Consider the following 26,889-nt stretch of genomic DNA (forward strand, 5'->3'; position numbering starts at 1 on the left):
TAAAGTCATAGAAATCAGCACCTGCCTTCAGACAGCCACACTTGCCCCTTGGTCCTTAGGACTTAGACAGGTGTTCTCTAACTCATCAACCCCGTCCTTACCCTCCTTCCAGCCCAGGCCTCCCTGTCTTGCCCTGCTCCTCCCTCCCCTGTCCACCACTACCCCCCCTGCCCCCGGCCTGCCATTCTGGCTCGAGTTGCAGAATCTGCACAGTTGAATTCCCAGCAGGTGGAGAAGTGAAGCAGGAGACAGGGGATGTGGTCCCCAGTATCACATTTTGGAATTTAGAATATATTTTCTCATAAATGCACATGAGATTTAGGTCTAGAAACTCTTCCCTGAGTGACAACTTAGAGCATGGTTTTCATAAAGAAAATGAAGTGTTTCTAAAGGATGGTATGAGAGTCAAGCACGTTATAATTTCACAAGTGTTGGTGAGCCCGCCTTTGAGAACTCAGTGAGTCTGTAGAAAATGCACTCAAGTTCAAATAATCAGCCTGTGCTCAAGACCCTCAGTGGGCAGCTGCGCTCGCTGGGATTCAGTGCTCTCTTGGTTAGCATGGCAGGTACGCACTCTTGAGTAGACAAGGAAATATTAGGCTTCTGTGATGATGATTTCTATTCCCGTCCTTTAGTTCTCTGTTCTGATCTTAATTTGGCTTTTCAAGGAAGGTTTCCTGCTGGGGAGATAATGAACCCAATGCTTTAGATGAGGATTCTGGCTGACTTGCCAGTTCCTTTTCATTAAAAGTAAGTTGAAATTCTGACTTATAAAGAAGGCTCACTTGGGTTTGGATCTGTGCATAAACCTGCAAGGAGCCAGACAATGCTGGGCGAGCTAAAAATCAGTCACCCTTCAGAGCCTCTGTGATGAGAACCACGCCCCAGGACCCAACCCTGCTGTCATTATGATCCCAAGGTCGTGAGAACTTGTTATTCGTTTGGTCATAATTCATTAACCAAATACTTGTCTGCATATGAAGATAGAACATTGAATTTGATAAATAAGGCCCATATGTGTTAGTTGCTCAACTGTGTCTGACTCTTTGCGATCCCACAGATGGTAGCCCATCAGGCTCCTCTGTCCATGGGGATTCTCCAGGCAAGAATACTGGAGTGGGTTGCCATGCCCTCTTCCAGGGGATCTTCCCCACCCAGGGATCTAACCCAAGTCTCCCACCTTGCAGGCAGATTCTTTACCGATTGAGCCACTCAAATATGGCCCCTACCACTTGCCATTTTAGATTTGGGAGTGGGGTAGTGGAAGCAAAATGATAAAACGAGTTTGGATGCTTATAAATACCATTAAAGGAACAGAATAGGATGATGGGCTGGAGAGAAACGTGGGGTAGAAGGAAGGTTCTGAAGTTGGGCAGCCCCTCTGAGGTTTTTACATTTGAGCTGAGACGTAAGTAATGAGATTTGAGGGCCAGCAGAGGTTTGAGAGTAGGGTGTTCTCAGCAGAAGGAAAAGCAAAAACCAAGGACACGAAGTCAGACATAGCTGGACATATGATGGGTCAGAGGGGTGGTCAGTGTGGTCACAACAGAGCTGGCAAGATGGAACTCTCAGGGGTTGGGGTTCCAGAACTTGTAGGACTCAGGAAGGAATCTGAATTTTGTTCCCAGTGTTTCCTGGACAGAGTGGTGTTTGTTTATCACATGGTGTGGCTGGAGCCTAGATCCTAGTACTTGGCTGTCTGGGTGGCTTCATAGTTTTTTGGACCACAGGCAAATTTCTTAACTTCTCTGTGCCTCAGCTTTTTCATCTACTAAATGACGATACACATCCAAGGGTCATTATGAGGTTTAAAAAGGTGAAACTTAGAATGGGGTTTGGTGCACAACACTTGCTTAATCGGGGCTTCCCTGGTGTCTCAGTGGTAAAGAATCCTCCTGCCAATGCAGGAGATGCAGGTTTGATCCCTAGGTCGGGAAGATCCCCTGGAGAAGGAAATGGCAACCCACTCTAGTATTCTTGCCTGGGAAATCCCATGGACAGAGGAGCCTGGTGGGCTATAGTCTGTGGGGTCGCAACAGAGACATGACTTACCAACTGAACAACAACAACTTGTTTAATTAGTGTTCACTGTTGTCATCTAGAAATGTTTATTAATTGTGGGATCTATGCTCAGCATCGCATTTTGTCCTATGAATAGTTCTCATGTATACGTTCTTCTCCACTCTTCACACACTCCATTCTCCAGCAGAGAATTTTTCCAAAATGAATCAGATTTACTCTACGTAAAATCCTATGATGCCTTTCTACTGCACTCCAAATGAAACCCACATGCTACCTTCGAAGGCCCGGCGTGATCCAGGCCTTGCCTACCCTCTATACTTGAGCTCACACCTCTGTCCACACCGTTTCATACTTCATTTTAGCCATACTGACCCTTTCTGCTCTAGAACACACTAAGCTCTCCCTGCATTAAGGCCTTTGCATTCACGTTCTTTTGATGGAAAACCCTGCCATAGACTTTTGCTCTTATCAAATGTGTCCTGTCCTTTGAGATTGGAGTAGAGGGAGCTTCAGGTGATGAGTCTACCAAGAAGGATTCAGCTAGAAAGTAGGAGAGTTTTGAGAAAATAGAACAAAAACAAAGCATAAGATACCCAGCTGGAGTTGTTGAATGTGAGTGATTAAAAAAAAGATGTTTCCAAGCCCTGTGACGCAGGCAGTGGTGAATGGTGGGGACTCTGGCAAGACATGTACGATGGACAGTGTTTTGCTTTCTGACTGGGGGACGGAATGAAGCCTTTGGTTTTTAAACATGCTGAGTTTGAGATGATGATGGTGACAAAGCATTGAAATTAGTGTTCAGTAGATACTGTATTACAAACTGCACTTGGGTGAACTGGCCAGATGGAAAAATACTGATTTGAGCAACATCAATTTAAAAATTAATGAGTTCTCTCAGGAACAGTGAGAGTAGGGTGGGAAGATGTTCAAGAGCTGAGACTTGGGGGATGTTCAAGTCCCCCAAGGGAGGCGGGAGAAAGGAATATGAGTGGAGAAGGCAAGATCTGGCTGGAGAAGGAGAAGAAAACCAGAGCCACTGAGTGCTGCCAAGTTGAGGGTGTGTTTCAGTAGAAAGGGGCTCCCCTGGTGGCTCAGATGGTAAGGAATCTGCCTGCAGTGCAGGAGACCTGAATTCGATTCCTGGATTAGGAAGATCCTCTAGAGTAGGGAATGGCAGCCTACTCTAGTAGTCTTGCCTGGAGAATCCCATGGACAGAGGAGCCTGGCGGGCCACAGTCCATGGGGTTGCAAAGAGTTGAACATGACTGAGTGACTTTCAGCAGAAGGTGGTCCGTGATGACAATGATACAATGGCGCTGATGGATGTTAGCGCCGTGAAAGTCCATGGTCTTTAGTGTAGATACTAAATGGCTGCTGGGTCATTGTTGTTTAATTCCATCTCATGCTTTTACAGTAGTGAAGGGAACAAATCTGTTTCTGTTCCTGTCTTTTTGTTCTCCACTTCCAAAAGCTGCTCCTGTGCTAGGATTTTAATAATTGATTCCATTTCCCTTTACATCATTGTTTGAAAATTCTGACCCCCATCCTCCACCATCCAAAGTATTACAAATAAATTCCTGCAGCATCTCTTTGTTCCTATGATGAAGGACAAAGTGAATGAATGCATATGAAATTCAGAGGGCTTGGGTTTTGTTATTAATTCTGCCATTTATTGTTGGGAAACATTAGAAATAACCAGTATAAACGCTTAGTTCAGTCTCACCATTTATAAAATAGGACTTGCACTAGTTTACAATGACCAGCAAAGGAGTCTAAAATAGAAGTTGATGTTGTAAATGGTTTTGCAGATAGGAGACACTTTAGGCATGAAAAGTTATTTTTATGTGTAGTAGAGACAACTTGTGCTTGGGGTATGAATCCATTTGAAACATTTATGGGAAGCAATAACTAGCTCTCTTTGAATTTTGAAATGACGTATAAAACGTCTTTTCAAAATTGTAATTGTTTCGTAGTACTTGATGGCTTTTATTTCCAAACGGCCTGTGTCCTCTAGCATGCCCAAGGCAGTGAACCTGCAATGCCAGGAAAGCTGGTAAGAAAGTAAAACATCATACATCAGTTGGTTTGTCATCATGAGTTCAAATGATTGATTTTTAAAATTTTTTGTCCATCCTAGAAGTAATATGTCTGTTTATAGAAAAATCAGAGATACGTACAAACATGAAGAAGAAACACACTGAACTCACAGCCCTAACACTCAGAGCAAAAAACCTAGAAGAGCATTTTAGTGTATTTCTTTGCAAAGATTGATTAAAACGAAGCAAAAGCAAAAAACTAAGCTAAATGACACCCACCCACACTTTGCGCCCGTGGTGTCTGCTGACCCTCTCACCAGCCTTCGGCAGTGGTCAATGGTCCATAGTCTTCCTGGACACCTAAAGGATTTGTGTATCCGGGAGGGCGAGAGACTAGCCCCAGAGCGTACATGTAGCCTCTGGGGGGTGCAGAAAATACTGACTCTTCTGACTCAAAATACTGCAGCTGCTTCCATTCCATCAGGCTGTGTCTTGATAATTTAGCCTTCCAGTGTGGATAGCTACAACCTTAGGCTCTGAGCGAATCTGGTTCTGTTTCAACATCCTTTCGTCCAAGTATTTATGTGACTGTCACTTGGTGTAACCTTCTTAAACCAACTTTTCACTTCTGTACTATTTCAGAGTCTTGTCGCCAGTAACCAGAAAAAAAGGTGACGTTTTTACAGCAACTTGTTTCTGTGTTCTGAAGAGTTCTCTGGGTGTATTTCGAAGGGCTTTTCCACTGCCTGAGGATTGACTGCTTTTGCATGCTCTGCCTTTTTATACAGAGAAGGCGATGGCACCCCCACTCCAGTACTGTTGCCTGGAAAATCCCATGGATGGAGGAGCCTGGTAGGCTGCAGTCCATGGGGTCGCTAAGAGTCGAACATGACTGAGCGACTTCACTTTCACTTTCCACTTTCATGCATTGGAGAAGGAAATGGCAACCCACTCCAGTGTTCTTGCTTGGAGAATCCCAGGGACGGGGGAGCCTGGTGGGCTGCAGTCCATGGGGTTGCACAGAGTCGGACACGACTGAAGCGACCTAGCAGCAGCAGCAGCCTTTTCATACTCTAGGAAACCTTGTTGGTTAACTGCTTTATGCCTTTCACATGACTGCAGTTACTGCATCTTTCCTCCATCTGAACAAATAGCAATGTTAGAAGAGAGATGAAGGCAGAGACTCCAGTTTGCTGGAATTTGGAGCCACTGGTGATAACAGCCATCCATCTCTGAGCCCTTTGATACTGAACTGCTCTAGAATGACGTGTGGTCTTCTTGCAAGATGCAGACTAAGTCCTCAAATGATGATTAATAGACTTTATTTGAAAGGACCGCTTTATATTTACAAGAAGATGGGGAAGAGAGTATAGAGAGTTCCCCTATACCCCATAGGCTTCTGTGGTGGCTCAGTGGTAAAGAAACCACCTGCAGTGCAAGAGCTGCAGGAGACACAGATTCGATCCCTGGGTCGGGAAGATGCCCTGGAGAAGGAAATGGCAACCCCCTCCAGTATCCTGGCCTGGGAAATCCCGTGGACAGAGGAGCCTGGTGGGCTTTAGTTCATAGGGTTGCAAAGAGTCAGACACAACTGAATCGACTTGGTACGCATACTCCTATACCCCATAACTAGTTCCCCCTCTTACTATCTCACCTGAGAACTGTACAATTGTTAAAATTAATGAACCAATATTGACATAATGTCTTTAACTCCAGTTCATACTTTATTCCAATCTCCTTACTTTTTACCTAACGTTCCTTTTCTGTTCGTCAATCCCAGGCAGGAGTCCTCAACACATTGAGTCATTATGTCTCCTTCGCCTCCTTTTAGCGGTGACAGTTTCTCAGACTGTCCTTGTTTTTGATGACCATGACAGTTTTGAGGTGTGCTGGCCAAATATAATATAGGATGACCTGAATTGGCATTTGTCTCAGGATTAGATCGATCAGAGGTCAAGTGTCATTTTCATCATATCTGATGAAGAGTACATGCCAACATTATGACTACGGCTGCTGACGTTGACCTTGATAATCTTGCTGACATAGTGCTTTTCCACTGTAAAACTACTCTTTTTAAGACTAACTTTTGCCATGGTTCTTTTGAACATCCTTGAGCTATACTATTTAAAACTAATCACACCCCTAATTATCACCCTCAGAGCTTGCAGACGAGATGAGAGAGTGATGTTGTTATTTGATTAAGACTATAGATAGGAATCTGAACCAAGGGAGATATATTTGTCCTTTATGGGAACATTGCCACCATATTCCCCTGGACCAAGACACTGCTCAATCAAACCAATAAGATTTTCTTTAGCTCTCTGGGATTACAAAAAATGCTTCGTGAGTTTCCAGGGCCTTGTCCTCAGATTCTTTTGCAGTTCGTAATGGTTGTCTCAGTTTTTACCCCCACCTGGATTTTCTAAGGACTGTTTATCTTAATTCTCTTTTATGTACCTCAGATTAATCCTCTTCTCCTAGGTTCGTGTTGGCATTGATAGTGATTTTGCTTTAAAGCCAGAACTCTAGGTTAGTGTTTTAAGTTTCATCTTGGCTAGTAGTCTCATCAGAGTTGTTTTCCCACTGGCTCACTGGAAAACTTGAATGGATACCTCCCAAGCACCTTAACCCCTGTATATTCTAATGACAAGCATGAAGCTGTCATCTTCATACTGTTAGCCTGTTTGGTTGGAGAAACCCTGCCTATAAGTCTGTAAACTTGGATTTGGACATCCTAGACTGATTTTATGTGTTAAGCTTTTCAGAAGCCCTTTGACTGTTCTGACTTAGTTGAGCTTCCTTAACCCTATGAGAATTGAGCCTTCCCAGGTGGCGCTAAATGGCAACCCACTCCAGTACTCTTGCCTGGAAAATTCCATGGACAGAGGACCCTTGTAGGCTACAGTCCATGGGGTCGCAAAGAGTCAGACACGACTGAAGTGACTTAGCAGCAGCAGTACCTTAGATGCAGGCTTTGATCGAGGGCAGTAAATCAAAGAGGAGTCAAGACCAGGGCCAGGTCTTGTGTCTTCAAGATGTTTATTGTTCAGTATCTCAAAACTTTGTCAATCTCTTCTGTAAAGAAGCTGAAACCCTTAGGTGGACAGCAGGGTGGTCTGGATGACTCTTAGTAAGCCAAGCCAGGGAGGCTTGGCCAGATGGAGCAGGAAAGAGGCAAGACTTCCATGGGCAGCCAGGCTCTGGGTGACTCACATGGAGGGGATCTGAAGGTACTGTAGGGGATGTCTTTATTGCTGGCTTTTCCAAGACCTTAAAAGCCATCGCTGCAAACATTCTTGCTTAAGGAACTAGGTCTATAACTTCCCTCTTCACCAGCCGTAATCAAGTCTGAAAATGACAAACTCAGACAAGCATAGTAGGCACATGCATGTCTCATGGGAAAGCAGTGCTGATTGTCACAGAAGATAATTGTGTTAGAAACCTAAATATCTCATATGCTTCTTCCTACTGTGAGACTGATGGAGAAGGAAATGGCAACCCACTCCAGTACTCTTGCCTGGAAAATTCCATGGATGGAGGAGCCTGCTAGGCTAATAGTCATGGGGTTGCGAAGAGTCGGACACGACTGAGCGACTTCACTTTCTTTCTTTCTGTAGTTCCTTTTGGAGAAGGAAGTGGCAACCCACTCCAGTGTTCTTGCCTGGAGAATTCCATGGACGGAGGGGCCTGGTGGGCTACAGTCTATGGGGTTGCAAAGAGTCGGACATGACTAAGCAACTAACACACACACATGTTGTGAGACTGAAGCAAAATGGCCATTTTATCAAAAGGACTGTCTATGTATCTGGTTACTCAGCAGAAAGAAAGCTGGGAGTTCCTCCCCAAGATAAGCTAGTCACATTTTTTTATTTAGTAAACTGAGTTTTGTTGATGCCCAAATATTGGCAAAAACAAAGTGTACGCAAGCTGTATGTTTTCTAAGGTCATTTTTTTTTTTTTTCCCCTGGGTTTCTAGGGCTTGAATGTGCAGCTACTTTTATGGTTTGTCAACAAGATCACTCCATAAAATACATTCTGATATCTCACAGCTGTGTATAATTTATTCTGTCTATCCATGCAGCACAAATAAAAATTTTATTTGCATCATCTAAAAGAAATACCAGTGTATACATACTTAAGCAAAGCTCATAAGAAACCATCCTCTGACTGCACATACTGCTGGGGGGATGTTGTGCAACCAATTAAAAAGTTGAGAGATGGCTTCATTATCCATGTATATAGATAGTAAATACTGTCCTCAGCAAATAATGTTGTTATTCAATTTCTTTAAAAGGTTGCACAACATTCTGCAAGTACTGGCACAGTCTGCCTCTCAGTTCTCTTTGGAATATTTAGAAATAAAGCCTCTTAGAGGGGAAGAAAATCAGTCCCAAAGGACTTCTTTTGGAATAAGATGTTGGTATATGTAGGTGAAAAGGGAAGTGTTCAGTGGTCGGAACATTTTGCCTTCAGGAGAGTAAATAACTGTCCCTCTCTGCTCCTAAGTGCCTGGGAGGAAAACGGTCCAGGGGACTAATATGTTCTTTATATTTGGTTTGTGCAGCTTCAGTTTGATTATTGACGAGGAAACCCCACGAAGGCCTCCCTTCTCCCAGCAAAATGAAGGATGTGGGCATACCGCTTCTCCTAGGGCCCCACAGGCAGAGGCAAGCGAAGGAGACCTGGATTTCATGGCACTTCTCCTTTCTCCTAAGAAGCAGTCCCCAGCCCTTTTGGCACCAGGGCCTAATTTTATGGAAGACAGTTTCCGAGGCCTAGGGTGTGGCGGAGGTTTCAGGATGACTCAAGCACATTATTGTGCACTTTGCTGTGTGCTTAGTCGCTCCGTTATGTCCAGCTCTTTGCGACTCCATGGACTGTAGCCCACCAGGCTCCTCTGTCCGTGGAATTCTCCAGGCAAGAATACTGGAGTGGGTTGCCATTTCCTTCTCCAGGAGATCTTCTCCACCCAGGGATCGAACCTGCATCTCCTGCATTGTCAGATGGATTCTTTACCTGCTGAGCCATCAGAGAAGCCCCAATACGCACTTTCTTTCTATTCTGATATCACTACAGTCTATGGCCCGGAGGTTGGACCCCTGTTTTAAGACAGGCAGCTTCTCAGTGAGTCCTATTATATTCAAAGAGTTTTTCTCTAAGTCTCTGAGGCCTGGGTGATAACCTTCCGGGCCTCTGAGCATCACAGCTGGAATACCCATGGAAACCATCCCGTCTTCCTTTCTGCGGCTGGGTGGTGAGTGGTACAGGATTCCAGGTTTAGATTTATCCAGCCTTGGGGCATTTGAATTTGCGATTAAGTACTTAATTTAACAATTCACTTGTGTTGGAAACTTAACTGACAGAACTTCCAGGAGTAGCTTATAATCAACCTGGTTTGTTTATGTAGAGGAAATTTTAAAATGCTTGCAGTCACTCTCTTAACAGTTTAACTTGACTTTCCAGAGGATTAAAATGTTGGCCAGGGTAACTCTTTGGCACGTGGCATGGTTTTCACTGGTTGAGGGGCAAGTTCAGGCGCATCTGCCGTTTTCACTCTGTAATTGCGGGAATTTCAAATCCTTCTTATCCACTTCAGACAGCACACCAGCACTCTTTCAAGGTGTGTTCAGTTGGCTGCACTCTTAGTCCGCTCTGCAGAAACTGTGTAACTGGATCAGAACTCACTTTGTTTCAGGAACTTCTAACATGGGAATCCCACTGAGGGTCTTGAGCATGAGACCTGGGGCTTGGCAAAGCTTCGAGAAGGATCTTGATGAAATGCTTCATGTGTATTACGCACCTTGCGCCTCCCTGCCCTCTGCTTCATCTTATGGAAAAGATAACACTTGAGGACCCACTGCTGATGTGTTCCTCCCGCGGCTCTGGGTAGGGCTGGAAGTTCCTCATCCTCCATGCTTCCCATCCCAACAATACAGTCTCTTGTCCCTGTCCATCAGACGTAGCCTTCCCTACCAACTACCACGGGCTTGTTTTTCTCATTACATTTTTATTTTGAAATCATTCTAGATTTATAGAAGAGTTACAAGGACATCATAGGGTGTCCTCCCAACCCTGTTGTTTCAGGGTCCTGGTTACTCTGTGCAATCATATTTGTTCAGTTGTCTCTCACCCAGTGTAAAAATATAGGTCATGAGAGCAGCTTGATCTGTGACTCTCTCATAGATGCACAAGATGGAGAGAACCAAGTGTTCTGGGGTGGAGAGGGCTGTATTTAAGAGATGAGGGTCCCAGAAGTGTAGGCAGAGGGGGCTCGCTCCAGGTAACATGAGGGTTGAAGCAGAAACAGCGGGCTATTTAAGTGGAAGACATCAGATCTCGAAGGCCCGTCACAAGGCAGGCAGTTAATAGATAGGTGGTGAATGAATGAGTGAATGAATGAACTAGTAAGTGGGTCAACAGCTGGGCCAGGACCAACAGCTAATACGTGGTCAGGATGCTACTGATGTTGGGGATGTCTTACTCCAAAGCCCCTGCTTGGAGTGACTCAGCCCTCTTGGAGCACATTCCGTTCAGTTCAGTTCAGTCGCTCAGTCGTGCCCGACTCTGCGACCCCATGAACATGAATCGCAGCACGCCAGGCCTCCCTGTCCATCACCATCTCCCACATGAAATCAAGCCAGTGGATGAAGCTTGTTTATTCAAGATCTCTGAGCCATTGTGGACTGCCCCCTCTTCAGCCAGGAAAGACTTCTGATGAGCTTCTTGCTGATAACCACTCCTTCGTCATAGCCCGCCCTCCACCGGATGTCCACAGATGTCACCGCCTGGAGCCGGCCCCTCCGCCTGCACAGCTGGAGCCCTCATCTCCTGGACACGGGCTCATCCCAGCCCTGAGACCACAAGCCTGTGTCTCCTTGCACCCTTGGCCCCCTCTCTCCCTCTCCCTGCCCCACGTGGCCGAGGGGCCCAGCTCACCCCCTCGGCCACTGGCCAGAGTCCCAACGTTCAGTTCATCCCTGGTCCCTTGGCACTCAACGATTGGGAGTTTTAAATGCTTTGTGACCAGCTTGAGAATTTTTCAGGGAGGCTGTGTCAGACAGTTAGTACTCAAGTACAATAGTAATCCTTTTGTAACCTGAATATAACTGCAGACTTCCACACTGAGAATGATAAAATGGTGTGGACTGAAAGGTATTTGGAGAACTGTAAAATGTCTAGGATTAAAATTTCAATACCATTTGTGCCCAATAAATGCGAACTCTTTAGTAACTTGAAACTGTGCTATTATGACTCAGGTCTGAAAATTATGAGTCCTGGTTGAAGAAATGGGAATAACATGTGAGGGAATCAACTCCCATCCTTTACCTTGAGGGGCAGACTGTGGTTGTACCGAATAGCAGGAGTGTGACCTCATAGGGGAGCTGGCCTGGAGAAATTACTGTATTTGTTAAGAAAGTGATATACTCTCCAGAAGAGAAAAATGTTATACTTTCCATTAGGATTGTTTATGGAAATGGGGCTGCATTGAACCTGTGTCAGTATATTAACTGGTTCGACAGGACCCCAGGAAACAAGATCACATAATAGTTGACTGAATGACTTGAGTTTTTTTTTTACATGAACCAGTCTAGTCAGTCGAAACTGACAAATTAATTTTGTCTATAGAATCATTCCCTGAAGCCCATAAAATTAGCCCCCATAAGTACAGAGTGCAGAGTTGGCTTTGTATGTAACTGATTCACTGGGACTTAAGTAAATGGAGTTAGTCTTAATACAGCTAAAGCCTTGAGACTTTTAATAGAGCTGATCTTAAGCAAAGGATTAATTCATCATTTAAAAATTCACTGCTCGTGGATTTTTGTTGCTTGTCAAAGGATAGAATTATATACTTTGAAGATGGTAATCACCCAGCATGTGCCACAGGGCTTGAAGGGGAAAAAAAAATTAGCTCTAATTTGCTTTAAGTTACAAAAATTTTTGGTTCAATTGACAGTGGATTAATCAGTTTTAACACTCAACTATGATATAATAGTTGATGGTATTTGCCTGGCTTTATTCAACTTGCAAGTATTTTCATTGAGTCGTTGGTGTCATGCTTCTGATGCCAAACTCTTCCAAACTGGAATAAGCATAGGGTTTTTCTTTGTGTTACAGGGGTGAACTTGGGAAGCCAGTTTGTGCCTTCCATGCAGCAGGCCGGGACGAGGGATGGGGCAGGAGCCTATGAAGTGGTCAGTGTCTCTCTTTTGAATGGAGATCCATGGAACCCAATGAAGACTGCAGACTCAGAGGTCAGTTTTTTACTTTATCCTTCTTGACTTTTCAGTGATTAGAGTTTAAAATTCACAGGACTGCATTCATATCCTTTTATTCAAGTTTTGTCTTTAATGACTTTAATTCCAACTTTATCCTTCCTTACAAAGTGAAATCTTCATTATTAAGAAGATGAAATACAAACTGATTTTGATGTGACGGTTCTGATGAGCGTCTCAGCTCTGCATATGTGGAAAGTTATTTTTTTCAAACACACACCAAGGATAACATTTCCAGATATGCAAGTTCCAGCTCATTTTACTTGAGTGCTGGATATTTTTCTATATTCACATCTTTTTATCAACATTTTGGTTTTATCAATCAATTATTGGTAGAAACATTTTCATGCAACTTTTTTTTAAGTTTGTAATGAGTTTTAATGCACTTTGATGCTGAATTTTCTTCAATACATGTTTGAATTGAGTCTTCTGTGATGTAAAAGAATACTATAAAATAATAAAAATATTAATGGTTAAATTTAATATTTTGATGAGTTTTGTCTGACAAATCTACATGACTTTCTTAAATTTCAGAACTTGTTGGAATAGTTGGAAAGTGATAAAATCTATAGAAATATGAGCTCTTTGGAGAGATTATACAGATGGCTTTGTCCTTGTGTTATGTGGAACTATTTTTAGATTATTTTTTATAATAGAAAACAGATTTTTTTTAAAAAAGAGCAGTTGAGGCTGAAAATCCTCTGTGGTGTTCTGGAAGTGCTGCAGTGGGCCACCTTTATGTCTGTAATGATAATATGATTTATGATTTATTATCCCCAACCTTTTTGGCACCAGGGCCCAATTTCATGGAAGGCAATTTGGAGGGGGGTGGGGAAACAGGGATGGTTTTGAGGTGATTCGAGTGCGTTTACTGTGTGCTTTATTTCTATCATTATTATCTCAGCTCTACTTCAGATCATCAGGCACTAGTTCTTAGAGGCTGGGGACCCCTGATTCACGTCATTATTTCATTTTCTAAAGAGACTTTCAGCTGAAAGTGAACATTCAGAAAGGTTGAGTTAAAGGATCCAAAGGCCAGATCTGAACTTTTTCAGTATTTCTAGTTCATGGGGATGGTTGCAGACTGAATATACAAAGTGCAAGCCAATCACAGTGTCTCCGATGATGTTTCCTGGGAGAAAAACCTAGGATTTTAAAGAAAATCTCATCATGCTACTAATTTGCAAAATTAGAAATGACCTGATAGGTTCAGAAAAAGAGAAGTGTACTATTTTGTAAATTATATATTTAAAACGTTGATAGGCACTAATTAATAATATAAGAATATGAACCCATCTAAAGTTATTTGGGTGGTGAAAGCTTATATGAGAGCTCTCCCTGGTGGTACAGTTGCCAGATTTAGCAACTGAAAGTGCAGAAAGTGAAAAAGTGAAGTCACTCAGTCATGTCCGACTCTGCGACCCCATGGACTGTAGCCTACCACGTTCTTCCGCCCGTGGGATTTTCCAGGCAAGAGTACTGGAGTGGGTTGCCATTGCCTTCTCCAGAGGATCGTCTTGACCCAGGGATTAAACCTGGGTCTTCCGCATTGTAAGCAGGTGCTTTACCATCTGAGCCACCAGGGATGCCCCATTAAACTTGGACTTAGGCAAGCAGTAGGTGTTTTTTCGGCATAAGTCTGTCCCATGCAAGATTTGGGGTGTTGTTGTTTATCAAAGTACAAATTTAACTGGTGTCCTGTGTTTTATCTGGCAACCTTCCTTGGAGGGTATCAGAGCAACGAGCTGATGAGGGTTCTCAGCATGCCTCTGGAATGGACCAGTGCAGACTGGCTCTAGTTTCTGACCTCCAGCTTCATCCTTCCTGCCAGCCAGCCACCTGGTAGACCTCAGGAGGCATGCTGGAGGGGGCATTGGCACCCTGCCCCTTGGCCAAGCTCACAACCTGGGCTGGGGGCCACCAGCACCATCTTTGTAGAACACTAGGAGAAACCACGGTTGTTGCCTCACTATCCCAACTCCTCCAGGACAAGAATCGTGTGGGTAGTAGGCACGTGCTGTTGTTCAGTTGCCGTCACGTCTGACTCTTTTTGACCCCATGGACTGTAGCCCTACAGGCTCCTCTGCTGTGCGATTTCCCAGGCAAGAATACTGGAGTGGATTGCTATTTCCTTCTCCAAGGCGTCTTCCTGACCCAGGAAAGTAGGCACATACCTACTGCCTAAAGTAGCTCCAGGTTTTATTTGTTTAAGGGAATAGGGACCTAGGTGATTTGGGGGACAGCATCTTGTCACAATGCCATGAAATTCGCTTCAATGTATGGCTCGTGGAGTCAGTGCTGCGGCTCTGTAATGACCACATGCACCTTTGTTTGGTGGTTAACCATCAAGACCCTGCCTGAAAAGGGGTTTGTGTATGAGCATGCCATACTTCTCCATGGGTAGATGTGTGTATCTGTTGTGGGGATAGGGAGGCTGCCAAATGGTGTATATGTGTGCGTCTTTCCTTGTTATCAGATAACCATCCACATTGTTACTTTAAACTGCATTCACAGAGTGTGTCTTCAAGTGTGCAGAACATACTCACTTCACGTATGTATTTTGCTGTGCAACTCTGCCTGCTGTACCTTAGAATGTAGGCTTTTAGATTTGCATCCTTGCTTTCCTGCTCCCCTATCTCTTTCCTTGCTCCCTTGCTTCTTTCTGTTCAGCCAGCCTTTGACAATTTGACTTAACTGATTTGAGGAAAGGCCCAAGCATTTTGGCTTCCCTGGTGGGTCAGATGGTAAAGAATCCACCTGCAATGTGGGACACCTGGGTTCAATCCCTGGGTCAGGAAGATCCCCTGGAGGAGGGCATGGCAACCCACTCCAGTGTTCTTGCCTGGAGAATCCCCATGCACAGAGGAGCCTGGTGGGTTACAGTCCAGGGGGTCGCAGAGAGTTGGAGACGACTGAGCTAAAAACAGCACCAGGCATCTTCCTTTCTGTAACGTGCTCCCAGTTGACTCTAATGAGCACACGGGGGGCTTCCCTGGTAGTCCGGTGGCTAAGACTCCACCTTCTCAATGCAGGAGGCCCAAGTTCCATCCCTTGTTAGGGAACTAGATGCTGTGTATGGCAACTAAGAGTTTGCATGCTTCAACTGAGAATTCGTGTGACACAGCTGAAGATTCTGCATGAGACCAGGCACAAATAAATGAATGAAAAAGTTTTTAAAAATAGCTGAGCACACAGTTTAGAATCGCAGTATTTGTGAAAAGTACTGCTGTGTCTAGCACTGGGGAGTGGCTGAACTTGATTCAACTGATTTCAAGTTGCTTCAACTTGATTCAGGAAGAAGTACTCAGATTCTCTCTCTCCTTCCTTCTTTCTGCCTCTTTCTCATCTGTGATGAACATATAGCTGAATGGGATATTATTATGTCCTTTACAAATCAAGTGTCAAGCCATCACCACCACTGCTCAGGTAGTTGAAAGACTAGAGGAAAGGGAACCTGACCTTGGGTGCATTGTAGGCATCCAGCATTTGGTTTGTTTGCTTGCTGCTGTTTTGGTCTGTAACATGAGTATAAGCTTATCTGCTCTTCCTCCCTCTTAGGGTCATGGTAAGAATGAAATGAAATGATGTCTGTGAAAATACGCTGGAAACTAAAAACTACCACCCCAATGTAAGGTGATACTGAGAGTTTAAAGTATCTTTAGGGACCAATCTCCAATTTCACGTCTTGAAAAAAATGAACTCTGGGTCCAGGGAAGACATATCAAGATGGGGTTGCTCCTGAATTGATCTCAATGGAGCTCAGCCTTTGAATACTCCAGGAAATTTCCAATCTCTAGCTTTCTCGCATGAGAATGAAATGATGGAAATAGTACGTGAAATGGAAAATAAAAAGGCAAGGGGATTAGAACATGAAACCAAAGCTTCCTGTAGCATATTGAGAGTCTGAAATATCAAATAGCAGCTAATTAAAACAGCAGAGGTAATGTCTGCTGCATAGACTTCCGTTTGCTTTTTTTCCTGGCTGAGAAAACCAAGTCCTGTTTTGTTTTGTTTTGTTTTTTTTGCTCAAATAACCATCCCCTTTCACCCTGCGGCAATCAGACCTCTTCTTGGAGGGGTGGTCGCACCCCTCCCACCGGCCCTCGGCATCCCTTGGTAGCAGCTTCCACTCCCAACACTTCATCACGACGGCTCTTGCCAAGGTCACAGGTGGCCTCCCAGCCTATGCAGCCCGTGCGTGCTTCTCACTCTTTATCTGATCTTGACACTCGTTCCCTCTCCTCTGAAGTGCTCATTTCCTCTGGCTCCTGCGACCCTGTTCGCTCTTGTTCGCTCTCATGTGTTTTTAATTCTTGCTCATGATTCCTCTTCTTGGCTTTGTCCCTCAACTGTCGGTTTCCACTGAGTCTCTTCCTCGGCACATTTCTTACTAAGGGCTCCTGCTGGCCTTGTCATTCCCTCCAGTGGCCTCGCTGTCCGCCTGTGGCAGGAGGGGCCAGTGAAAGTGCAGGTCGCTCAGTTGTGTCCGACTCTTTGCGACCCCATGGACTATACAGTCCATGGAATTCTCCAGGCCAGAACACTGGAGTGGGTAGCCTTTTCCTCCTCCAGGGGATCTTCCCAACCCAGGGATCGAACCCAGGTCTCCCGCATTGCAGGCGGATTCTTTGCCAGCCGAGCCACCAGGGAAGCCCAAGAATACTGGAGTGGGTAACCTATCCCTTCTCCAGGGGATCTTCCCAACCCAGGAATCAAACTTGGGGTCTCCTGCATTGCAGGCGGATTATTTACCAACTGAGCTATCAGGGAAGCCCAAATAAATAAAGATAGACCAAAAGAAAGAAAAACAGGTCATAGGAGCCCACATGTGGTGGGGATGTGAATGATAGCAGCAGTCACTCCCACGACCTGTGACCTGGGTCTGATCCCCTCACCATCATCCTCCAATGTTCATGGACTGAAAATCCAATAGTCCGCCTGCTCTGATGTCTGTGCTTGGGTCACTGACTTCCAGTGGATTTTAGGCAGCTCCAGCCTGCAGTCCCCAGTTGCCTCATGCGTTCTCATGTCCTGATATGGACACAGCCTCTCACCCACGTTCCCCACTTTAGTAGCCCGTGGAAGCTAAGATTATCATCCCCCACCCCCTCAAGCCATGAGACCGGAGACTTCCTTCAGAAGCTTCTCTCGACATCTGCCTCAGGTTCCCTCACTTGGTACCCAGGATGATGGGCCACCCTGACTGCGGAGGCTCGCCTCCCACCTCTCACCATCCTGCTCGTCTGCAGCAGCCCGTGGCCTAAATGTGCCATGCTCTTTCCCGCCATGCTTGGCATTTGCTGTGTCCCCGCCATCTGTGTCTTACTCATTCCTGAGGCCCCAGCTTAGCTTGCACCTTCTCTGTGCAGCCCCTTCTGACCTCCCCAGCCACGTGTGTTCCCCCTGGATTTTGGTCCTCATCAGTCATCTCTGTGATGTGCAGACACTCCATGAACACTGAGCCTGGGGACGTGGTAGAGACCGATGCTGCAGACACATCGCTTTAAACCACATATCCATCCTCTGATTTGCCGAGGAGCCAGGGACCAGGGCAGGGGCCATGAGGGGTGAGCAGTGTATGCCGTTTCCCCCTTCCCTCCACCTGAAACAGGGCAAATCTCTTACTGTCTGAAAACGGGTCTGGTTCTCCAGTTGGATGTCTTTAAAGAGCAGGGACCCCAAAATAAGTCAACTTAATGCTGCATTAAGTCAACCCAGCAGCGTTCAGGAGAGAAGAAATGGCCCCACTGAACTTGCACAAAGGCCTGAAAACCGTAAGGTGTCAGGGGACCACTTCACCTTCGTACTGGCTTAGACCCTAACTCTGTGCGACCTGGGACTCAGCTCTTTGGCACAGCTCGTGCTGCATTGTCGTCACTAGTTTATAGTTTTGCTTCTCATGCCAGCCTGTGCCCTCTCTGAGGGTGGCGTCCTCAGCTTTCGCCCTTCCTTGTCCCTCGGTGCAGCGCGTGGCGCCCGGTGAGCATAGGGAATGTTTGTTGGTGGGCTCTGAGCCTTCCTCTGTGCCTGGGAGCCAGGTGCTCACTGGCGTGGAGGTGCCTCCTGCTACAGAAGGTAGAAGGGACAGAAGTCAACTTTTGCATTTTATCCAAATGCCCAGAGGTTCCTGGGTCCCCTTTCCCCTTCTGCAGAGGGTTTGCAGACCACTCCTGGAAAATCTGGACTTTTCAGACATTGCCGACCTCTTTCAGCAAGTTTGTTGTTGTTCAGTGGCCCAGTCGTGTCTGACGCTTTGTGACCCCATGGACTGCGCACACCAGGCCTCCCTGTCCCTCACTGTCCCCAAGTTTGCCTAAGTTTATGTTCATTGCATCAATGATGCCATGCAGCCATCTTATCCTCTGATGCCCTCTCCTTCTGCCCTCAGTCTTCCCTAGCATCAGGGGCTTTTCTGATGCATCGGCTGTTTGCATTAGCAAGTTCAGGCGCTTTTAACTCATTTGGAGGTCTTATATAACTTGGAAGAATGTGACATTTCCCACTTTTGTGGCTGCTTATGACTTATCTTAACAACACCCTGCATGTGCCATTGTGTTCCAGGGTTCACATGGCCAGCCTTGTAGAGAATGAGTTTCCTCTGCTTGAAGGGAGCATTCTGGTCATTATAGGAGTTGCTGGAGGCCGGCCTGTTGTGCCCAAGCTTGACTGCATAAGCTCGATGGTTAGCCTTCTGACTTATGGAACATGGAGCTTCCTTTAGCTTATAAGCCAGCTGACAGTGCTTCCTCTTAGGAATGTGAAAGTGAAGTTGCTCAGTTGTGTCCAACTCTTTGCAACCCCTACCAGGCTCCTCTGTCCATGGAATTTTCCAGGCAAGAGTACTGGAGTGGGTTGCCATTTCCTTCTCCAGGGGATCTTCCCAACCCAGGGATCGAACCTGGGTCTCCCACATTGCAGGCAGACGCTTTACCATCTGAGCCACTAAGGAAGCCCCTTTAGGAATGTAATATTTAGTAAAATACCTACTGTGAAACTCCTCAAAAGAAATGTGTACTAGGGCTTCCTTAGTGGCTCAGTGGTAAAGAATCCACCTACCAATGCAGGGGACACAGGTTCAACCTCTGGCCTGGGAAGATCCCACCTGCTGTAGGGCAACTAAGTCTGTGCACTGAGCCAGAGAGCCAGGGCCCTAGAGTCCACGAACCGCAGCCACTGAGCCCGTGCGCCTAGAGCCTGTGCTCCAGTACGAGAGAAACCACTGCAGTGAGAAGCCTGTGCTCCACAACTAGAGAGGGCCCATGCACAGCACTGAAGACCCAGTGTAGCCAGAAATGTAAAATATATATATATATATATGTTCAGTGGCTCCAAAGTTGGAACTTTATTTCCAGACTATGGTCTCCTGGGCTGGTTTATTCTCCACCTTCCTCTACCCTTGTTCCTCTCTCTCTCTCTCTCTCCTTTTTAATCTGGCCATGCCCTTTGGGATCTTAGTTCCCCAACCAGGAATTGAACCCCTGCCCTCACCACTTTGGGAGCGCCGAGTCCTAACCACTGGACTCTCAGGAAAGTCCCACCCCCATCTCTTAACTCCCACTGGCCTCCCTGCAGCCCCACCACCCCCTGCCTGACAGTCCCCAGAAGCTGTGTCCAGCACACAAGGAGGCTGCTGTTTTTGGCCACGCGTGACCTACCCAGCCGAGACTGCACCCACCTTCTGGGAGACATGTCAGAGGGGTACAAACGGGCACCCTTTTATCTTTGGGAACGCAGCTGCTTTTTTAGACTTGGTAGCATGCGGGGTGGAAAGACCAAAAGCTTTGGAATGTACAGAGACGGCTTCAGACCCCTGAAGAGCCTCTGCCTTGCTGTGTAATGTCGGACCAGTGGCTAGCCCTTGTTGAGTCTGTCTGCCATTCGTAAAGGAGGTGATGATGGTGACCTCGCTGCCTGACAGCTCCCTCGTTGTGCTCAGTAGAACTCAGCTGTGCTCCTTTCCCTTCATTCCTGCTCGCCTTTCTGCTTACACTAGGGCAGGGCTCCTCACCCTCAGCCCCACTGCCACTGGGACTGCTTGTGTGTTAGTTCTCTGTTGCATGTGTAGGGGAAAGTGGCTGTTGCTGTGTGTCATAAGGATGTTCAACAGCTTCTCTGGTCTTTACCCACGAGATGTCAGTAGCTCCCTCCTTCCCAGCCAAGTCAACTCAAGATGGCTGGGGCATGGGGAGTGTCCATGATTACAGCCCCTGCCCTTGGGGACAGCTGAGAAGGGTAAGGATACAGTTACTGGGAACCTTTGCTTTGGATGGAGCCAAACCAAAAATTGGCAAACTTTTTTTTTGATAGTTCTAATAGAGAATATTTAAATTTTTTGATAGTTGTAATACTTAATTACTCATTGGAAAAGACCCTGATGCTGGAAAAGATTGAGGGCAGGAGGAGAAAGGGACGACAGAGGATGAGATGGTTGGATAGCATCACTGACTCAATGGACATGAGTTTGAGTAAACTCTGGGAGTTGGTGATGGACAGGGAGGCCTGGCATGCTGCAGTCCATGGGGTCACAGAGAGTCAGACATGACTGAGTGACTGAACTGAACTGAATACTTAATTATTATTTTTCTGAACTGGGGTAGAGCTGCTTTACAATGTTGTGTTAGTTTCTGCTGTACAACACAGTGAAGCAGCTACATGTGTACACATATCCCCTCCCTCTTGGGTCCCTGTTTTAATGAAGAGTAATTATTCAGCTGTATGGTTCCCACAATCTCCGTCACAGATAATGCAACTTTACTTCTATAGCTTAAATGGTAGAAGCAGCCGTGGATATTAAGTGAACCAGTGTTTGTGGTTGTGTTCCAGTAAAATTTATTTGTGTACATTCCCTGGTGGCTTGGCAGTAAGAATCGTCCTGCCAATGCAAGGAGACACAAGGGACGCAGGTTTGATCTCTGGGTCGGGAGGATTCCCCTGGAGGAGGGCATGGCCACCCACTCCAGTATTCTTGCCTGGAGAATCTCATGGACAGAGGAGCCTGATGGGCTACAGTCCATGGGGTCGCACAGAGTTGGACACGACCGAAGTGAGTTAGCACATAGCACTCATGCACATGGACATTGTAATTTGAATTTTAGAATGTTCCTGAGACATGAAATAGTCTTCTCTTATTCATATTTTTTTAGCCATTAAGAAATGTGAAACCCATTCTTAGCGCTCAGGCAGTGGGGTGGATGTGGTCCTCGGACTGTAGTTGGCGACCCCCGGGCCAGACATACCCCAGATAGCATCACATCAAGCACCCCCGTGCACGTTGTAGGAGAGGAAGCAGGGACGCGAATGACAGGGCTGACGGCTGGACTCTGACATCTAGTCTTCCCATGGCGCTCGGCTGCCTCCCAGAAAATCTGTAGCTTTCTTTCCCTTTGTTCATTGTCAGGACGGGTTCATAAATTTGGAATCCAGAGGCAAAGTCTCGGCTCAGAGGGACGCCGTGGGGAGCTCTGGCCAGCGCTTCCCCCAGCCATCAGCCCTGCTCTCCAGGGAGCTCTGGCTTCCTTCATCTGCATGTGAGGGCTCCAGCCCCGCTCCGAGGTCTTTCCTGCTCACCCTTCCTCTTTGGTCAGCAAGCAAAGAGGAGCAGGCAAGCCAGCATACTGCGTTCCGTTCCACCTCGTCCCTCCTGCTGGATTCCCGCCTCGAGTCAAGGAGGGCTCTGGGCTTCATCTCCACCGTGCTGTCCACAAACTTATTTATTTCTCATGACCTCTTAGCAAGGCCTTACTAGCATTTCCCAAAAAGTTGTCTATTGAATCAAATCAGGTCTCCCTACAGTTTCTGCAACTTTTTTTTCTTTTCCTCAAACATGTAGTGTCCTCAGAGACCGGGGCCTTCTTAAAAATTACATTTTTAAATAAAGTTGAATAATACTAGGAGATAGGGTGGTTTGTTTAAAAAGACAGACAAAATATATATATATTTATAATCCTTGGGTAAGACTCTCCATGTTTGACTGGTCTGTTGGGCATATTTGAAATTAAGAAAAAAAAGGAGTGGGATGAATTCTGTTTTCAGTTTTTCATCCATTCATCCAAAGATGTGTGCGTGCCTGCTGTGTCCCAGGTTCAAGGTCAAGTTCCCATGATACAAGCATGGACAAGACTCTGTGCTGCCCCTGAGGAGCCCAGAGTTTCGTGAAATAAGGTGGTAATAAATTTAAATAAGTATTTAATAAGAGATATGTAATTTTTAAAGTGAGCAATTTTAGAATAGCTGTATTTTTTTTTTCAGGAAGTTGCTTGATGCTTATTTAACAATTTTAATTGAGTAGAGTTGACTGACCATGTTGCTTCAGTTTCAGGCTACAGCAAAGCGGTTCAGTTATACATGTGTGTATGTGTATCTAGTCTTTCTCCAGAAAAAAATAGAATGACTTTAGATTTACTGAAAAATGGCAAAGATAGTATGGGGCGGTCCCATATCCCCCATACCAAGTTTAGCTCTTAGTCCCATTTACATGTACATGATACATTTGAAGCAATTAATGATACATGGTTTTCATATTTTAACTTGAACTTTTTGAATAAGAGACAAGGGCTCTAGAGATCAAGGACATTTAGAAGAACATATAGTTTCTAGAATGGATGATAATTTATAGATCAGAGTTCAGATGAAAAAGGCAATCTTCCCAAGAGATACTTTGTGTGTGTTGATGTTGAATTTAACAGTTTCGTATCATGTGAAGGCTGGGGCTTCCCTGGTGGGAAGGTATCTGCTTTATTGACTATGCCAAAGCCTTTGACTGTGTGGATCACAATAAACTGTGGAAAATTCTGAAAGAGATGGGCATACCAGACCACCTGACCTGCCTCTTAAGAAACCTGTATGCCAGTCAGGAAGCAACAGTTAGAACTGGACATGGAACAACAGACTGGTTCCAAATAGGAAAAGGAGTACGTCAAGGCTGTATATTGTCACCCTGCTTATTTAACTTCTATGCAGAGTACATCATGAGAAACGCTGGGCTGGAGGAAGCACAGGCTGGAATCAAGATTGCTGGGCCAAATATCAATAACCTCAGATATGCAGATGACACCACCCTTATGGCAGAAAGTGAAGAGGAACTCAAAAGCCTCTTGATGAAAGTGAAAGAGGAGAGTGAAAAAGTTATCTTAAAGCTCAACATTCAGAAAACCAAGATTATGGCATCTGGTCCCATCACTTCATGGCAAATAGATGGGGAAACAGTGGCTTACTTTATTTTTCTGGGCTCTAAAATCACTGCAGATGGTGATTACAGCCATGAAATTAAGACTCTTACTCCTTGGAAGGAAAGTTATGACCAACCTAGACAGCATATTAAAAAGCAGAGACATTACTTTGCCAACAAGGGCTATGGTTTTTCCAGTGGTCATGTATGGATGTGAGAGTTGGACTGTGAAGAAAGCTGAGTGTTGAAGAATTGATGCTTTTGAACTGTGTTGTTAGAGAAGACTCTTGAGAGTCCCTTGGACTGCAAGGAGATCAAACCAGTCCATTCTAAAGGAGGTCAGTCCTGGGTGTTCATTAGAAGGACTGATGTTTAAGCTGAAACTGCAATACTTTGGCCACCTGATGCGAAGAGCTGACTCATTTGAAAAGACCCTGATGCTGGGAAAGATTGAAGGCAGGAGAAGGGGATGACAGAAGATGAGATGGTTGGATGGCATCACTGACTCAGTGGACATGGGTTTGGGTGGACTCGAGAGTTGTTGATGGACAGGGAGGCCTGGCGTGCTGCGGTTCATGGGGTCGCAAAGAGTCGGACACGACTGAGCGTGTGAAGACTGGACTGAACTGAATTGATTCAGGTATCACGTTACATTTAGTCATCTCATATCCTCAGGCTCTACTTGGTTGTGGCAATTTCCCATGCTTTCTGTTTTTGATGATATTGGCAGTGTGAGGAGTGAGTTAAGGATGTTGTAGGATATCTGTTGACTGGGATTTGTCTGACGTGTTTCTCATGATTGAACTGGGGTTATCTATTTTGAAGAGAAGTCCACAGAGATGAAGTAGTGCTCCTGTTACACCGTATGGAGGGCACCCACTGTCAAGGGGACTTGTCGCTGTTGGCGTCAGCCTTGATCGGCCGCCCGATGTCCTGTTTGCCAACTTTCTCCACTAGGTAGTTCCCGTGTTTCCTTCCTTTCTATCCTGAATTCTTTAGAAGGAGGTCACCGTGCATATCCACACTTAAGGATGTATGTTCACCTCCTTCAAGGTTGAAGTAGCTACGTAAGTTCCTTTGAAGTGTTCTGCATGTGAGATTTGTCTACTTCCCCTATTCATTTATACATTCAATCGTTTATTTATCAGCTTGGACTCAGGGATATTTATTTTATGTTTTGGGATGTAATCCAGCACTATTTTATGTTGTTCAAACTGTTCCTACTTTGGCCAATGAGGATTCTTTCTATCTGCTCGTGTGTCCCTTTGATATAAGGTACTGGTTGTTCTCATTGCTCCTGTAGTATTATCACATCTTGGTTTTCTCAACTGACAAAATAAGGAAGTTTATGTATGTGCTTTGCTGGATTAAAAGGAAAAACAAATCTTGAATGCTGGATCATGACTGAGTCACACTTTACAATGTATTTAATTTTTAAAATTGTATAATAGGAAATATAGCAGGAATTTGGCTTTTAAAATGTAGGTATACCTATACAGGGCTTCCCTGGTGACTTGGAAGCTAAAGAATCTGCCTGCAATGCGGGAGACCTGTGTTTGCTCCCTGGGTCAGGACGATCCCCTGGAGAAGAGACTGGCTACCCACTTCAGTGTTCTTGTCTGGAGAATTCTGTGGAATGAGAAGTCTGGCAGGCTACAGTTCATGGGGTTGCAAAGAGTCAGATGTGACGGAACGACTAGCACACACCTATACAGGTTAAAAAAGAAGAATGGCTCTTTTTAGTAAACTATATCAATTCTTAAAATCAATCCAAATCAGTTGTTCTTTTCCCTAAAATGTTATTTTAAAAGTTTAAGTCTCTAGCATTTGGACCTAACTCTAACTTTTAACACTCTCTGAGTTGGTCCATGTCTCAAGGCTGCCTTTCTGCTAATTACTTCAAGTTAATTTGTTCTCTTCTTAGAAATCAAAGAAAAAAGGGCTTCCCTGATAGCTCAGTTGGTAAAGAGTCTGCCTGCAATGCAGGAGACCCCGGTTCTATTCCTGGGTCAGGAAGATCCACTGGAGAAGGGATAGCTACCCACTCCAGTATTCTTGGGCTTCCCTGGTGGCTCAGCTGGTAAAGAATCCACCTGCAATGTGGGAGACCTGGATTCCATCCCTGGGTTGGAAAGATCCCCTGGAAGGGAATGGCTACCCACTCCAGTATTCTGGCCTGGAGAATTACATGGACTATATAGTCCTTGGGGTCACAAAGAGTCAGACACGTAGTTTTCTTTTTTTGTGGCATCTTTGTCAAGTTTTGGTATTAGGGTGATGGGGGCCTCATAGAATGAGTTTGGAAGTTTACCTTCCTCTGCAATTTTCTGGAAGAGTTTGAGTAGGATAGGTGTTAGCTCTTCTCTAAATTTTTGGTGGAATTCAGCTGTGAAGCCGTCTGGACCTGGGCTTTTGTTTGCTGGAAGATTTCTGATTACAGTTTCAATTTCCGTGCTTGTGATGGGTCTGTTAAGATTTTTCATTTCTTCCTGGTTCAGTTTTGGAAAGTTGTACTTTTCTAAGAATTTGTCCATTTCTTCCATGTTGTCCATTTTATTGGCATATAATTGCTGATAGTAGTCACTTTTGATCCTTTGTATTTCTGTGTTGTCTGTTGTGATCTCTCCATTTTCATTTCTAATTTTATTGATTTGATTTTTCTCCCTTTGTTTCTTGAGGAGTCTGTCTAATGGTTTGTCAATTTTATTTATCCTTTCAAATAACCAGCTTTTGGCTTTGTTGATTTTTGCTATGGTCTCTTTTGTTTCTTTTGCATTTATTTCTTCCCTAATTTTTAAGATTTCTCCATGAAAATATGCTCAAAATCACTCATTATCAGAGAAATGCAAATCAAAACCACAATGAGGTACCATTTCACGCCAGTCAGAATGGCTGTGATCCAAAAGTCTACAAGCAATAAATACTGGAGAGGGTGTGGAGAAAAGGGACCCCTCTTACACTGTTGGTGGGAATGCAAACTAGTACAGCCACTATGGAGAACAGTGTGGAGATTCCTTAAAAAACTGGAAATAGAACTGCCTTATGACCCAGCAATCCCATTGCTGGGCATATACACCGAGGAAACCAGAACTGAAAGAGACACGTGTACCCCAATGTTCATCACAGCACTGTTTATAATAGCCAGGACATGGAAGCAACCTAGATGTCCATCAGCAGGTGAATGGATAAGAAAGCTGTGGTACATATACACAATGGAGTATTACTCAGCCATTAAAAAGAATACATTTGAATCAGTTCTAATGAGGTGGATGAAACTGGAGCCTATTATACAGAGTGAATTAAGCCAGAAAGAAAAACACCAATACAGTATACTAACGCATATATATGGAATTTAGAAAGATGGTAACGACAACCCTGTATGTGAGACAGC

General features: G+C 45.0%; 1 protein-coding gene across 1 annotated transcript in view; it reads left to right on the forward strand.

Annotated features, from left to right (window-relative positions):
- The window catches only part of ADAM12 (ADAM metallopeptidase domain 12), a 395,901-nt gene that overhangs the window by 40,179 nt on the left and 328,833 nt on the right, over positions 1-26,889 (forward strand). Inside the window, exon 2 of the mRNA XM_027529319.1 lies at positions 12,174-12,310. Within this exon, the coding sequence (XP_027385120.1) occupies positions 12,174-12,310 (137 nt within the window). The remainder of the gene's footprint in view (positions 1-12,173; positions 12,311-26,889) is intronic.

This window comes from Bos indicus x Bos taurus, chromosome 26, assembly GCF_003369695.1.
Source record: "Bos indicus x Bos taurus breed Angus x Brahman F1 hybrid chromosome 26, Bos_hybrid_MaternalHap_v2.0, whole genome shotgun sequence".
NCBI lineage: Eukaryota > Metazoa > Chordata > Mammalia > Artiodactyla > Bovidae > Bos > Bos indicus x Bos taurus.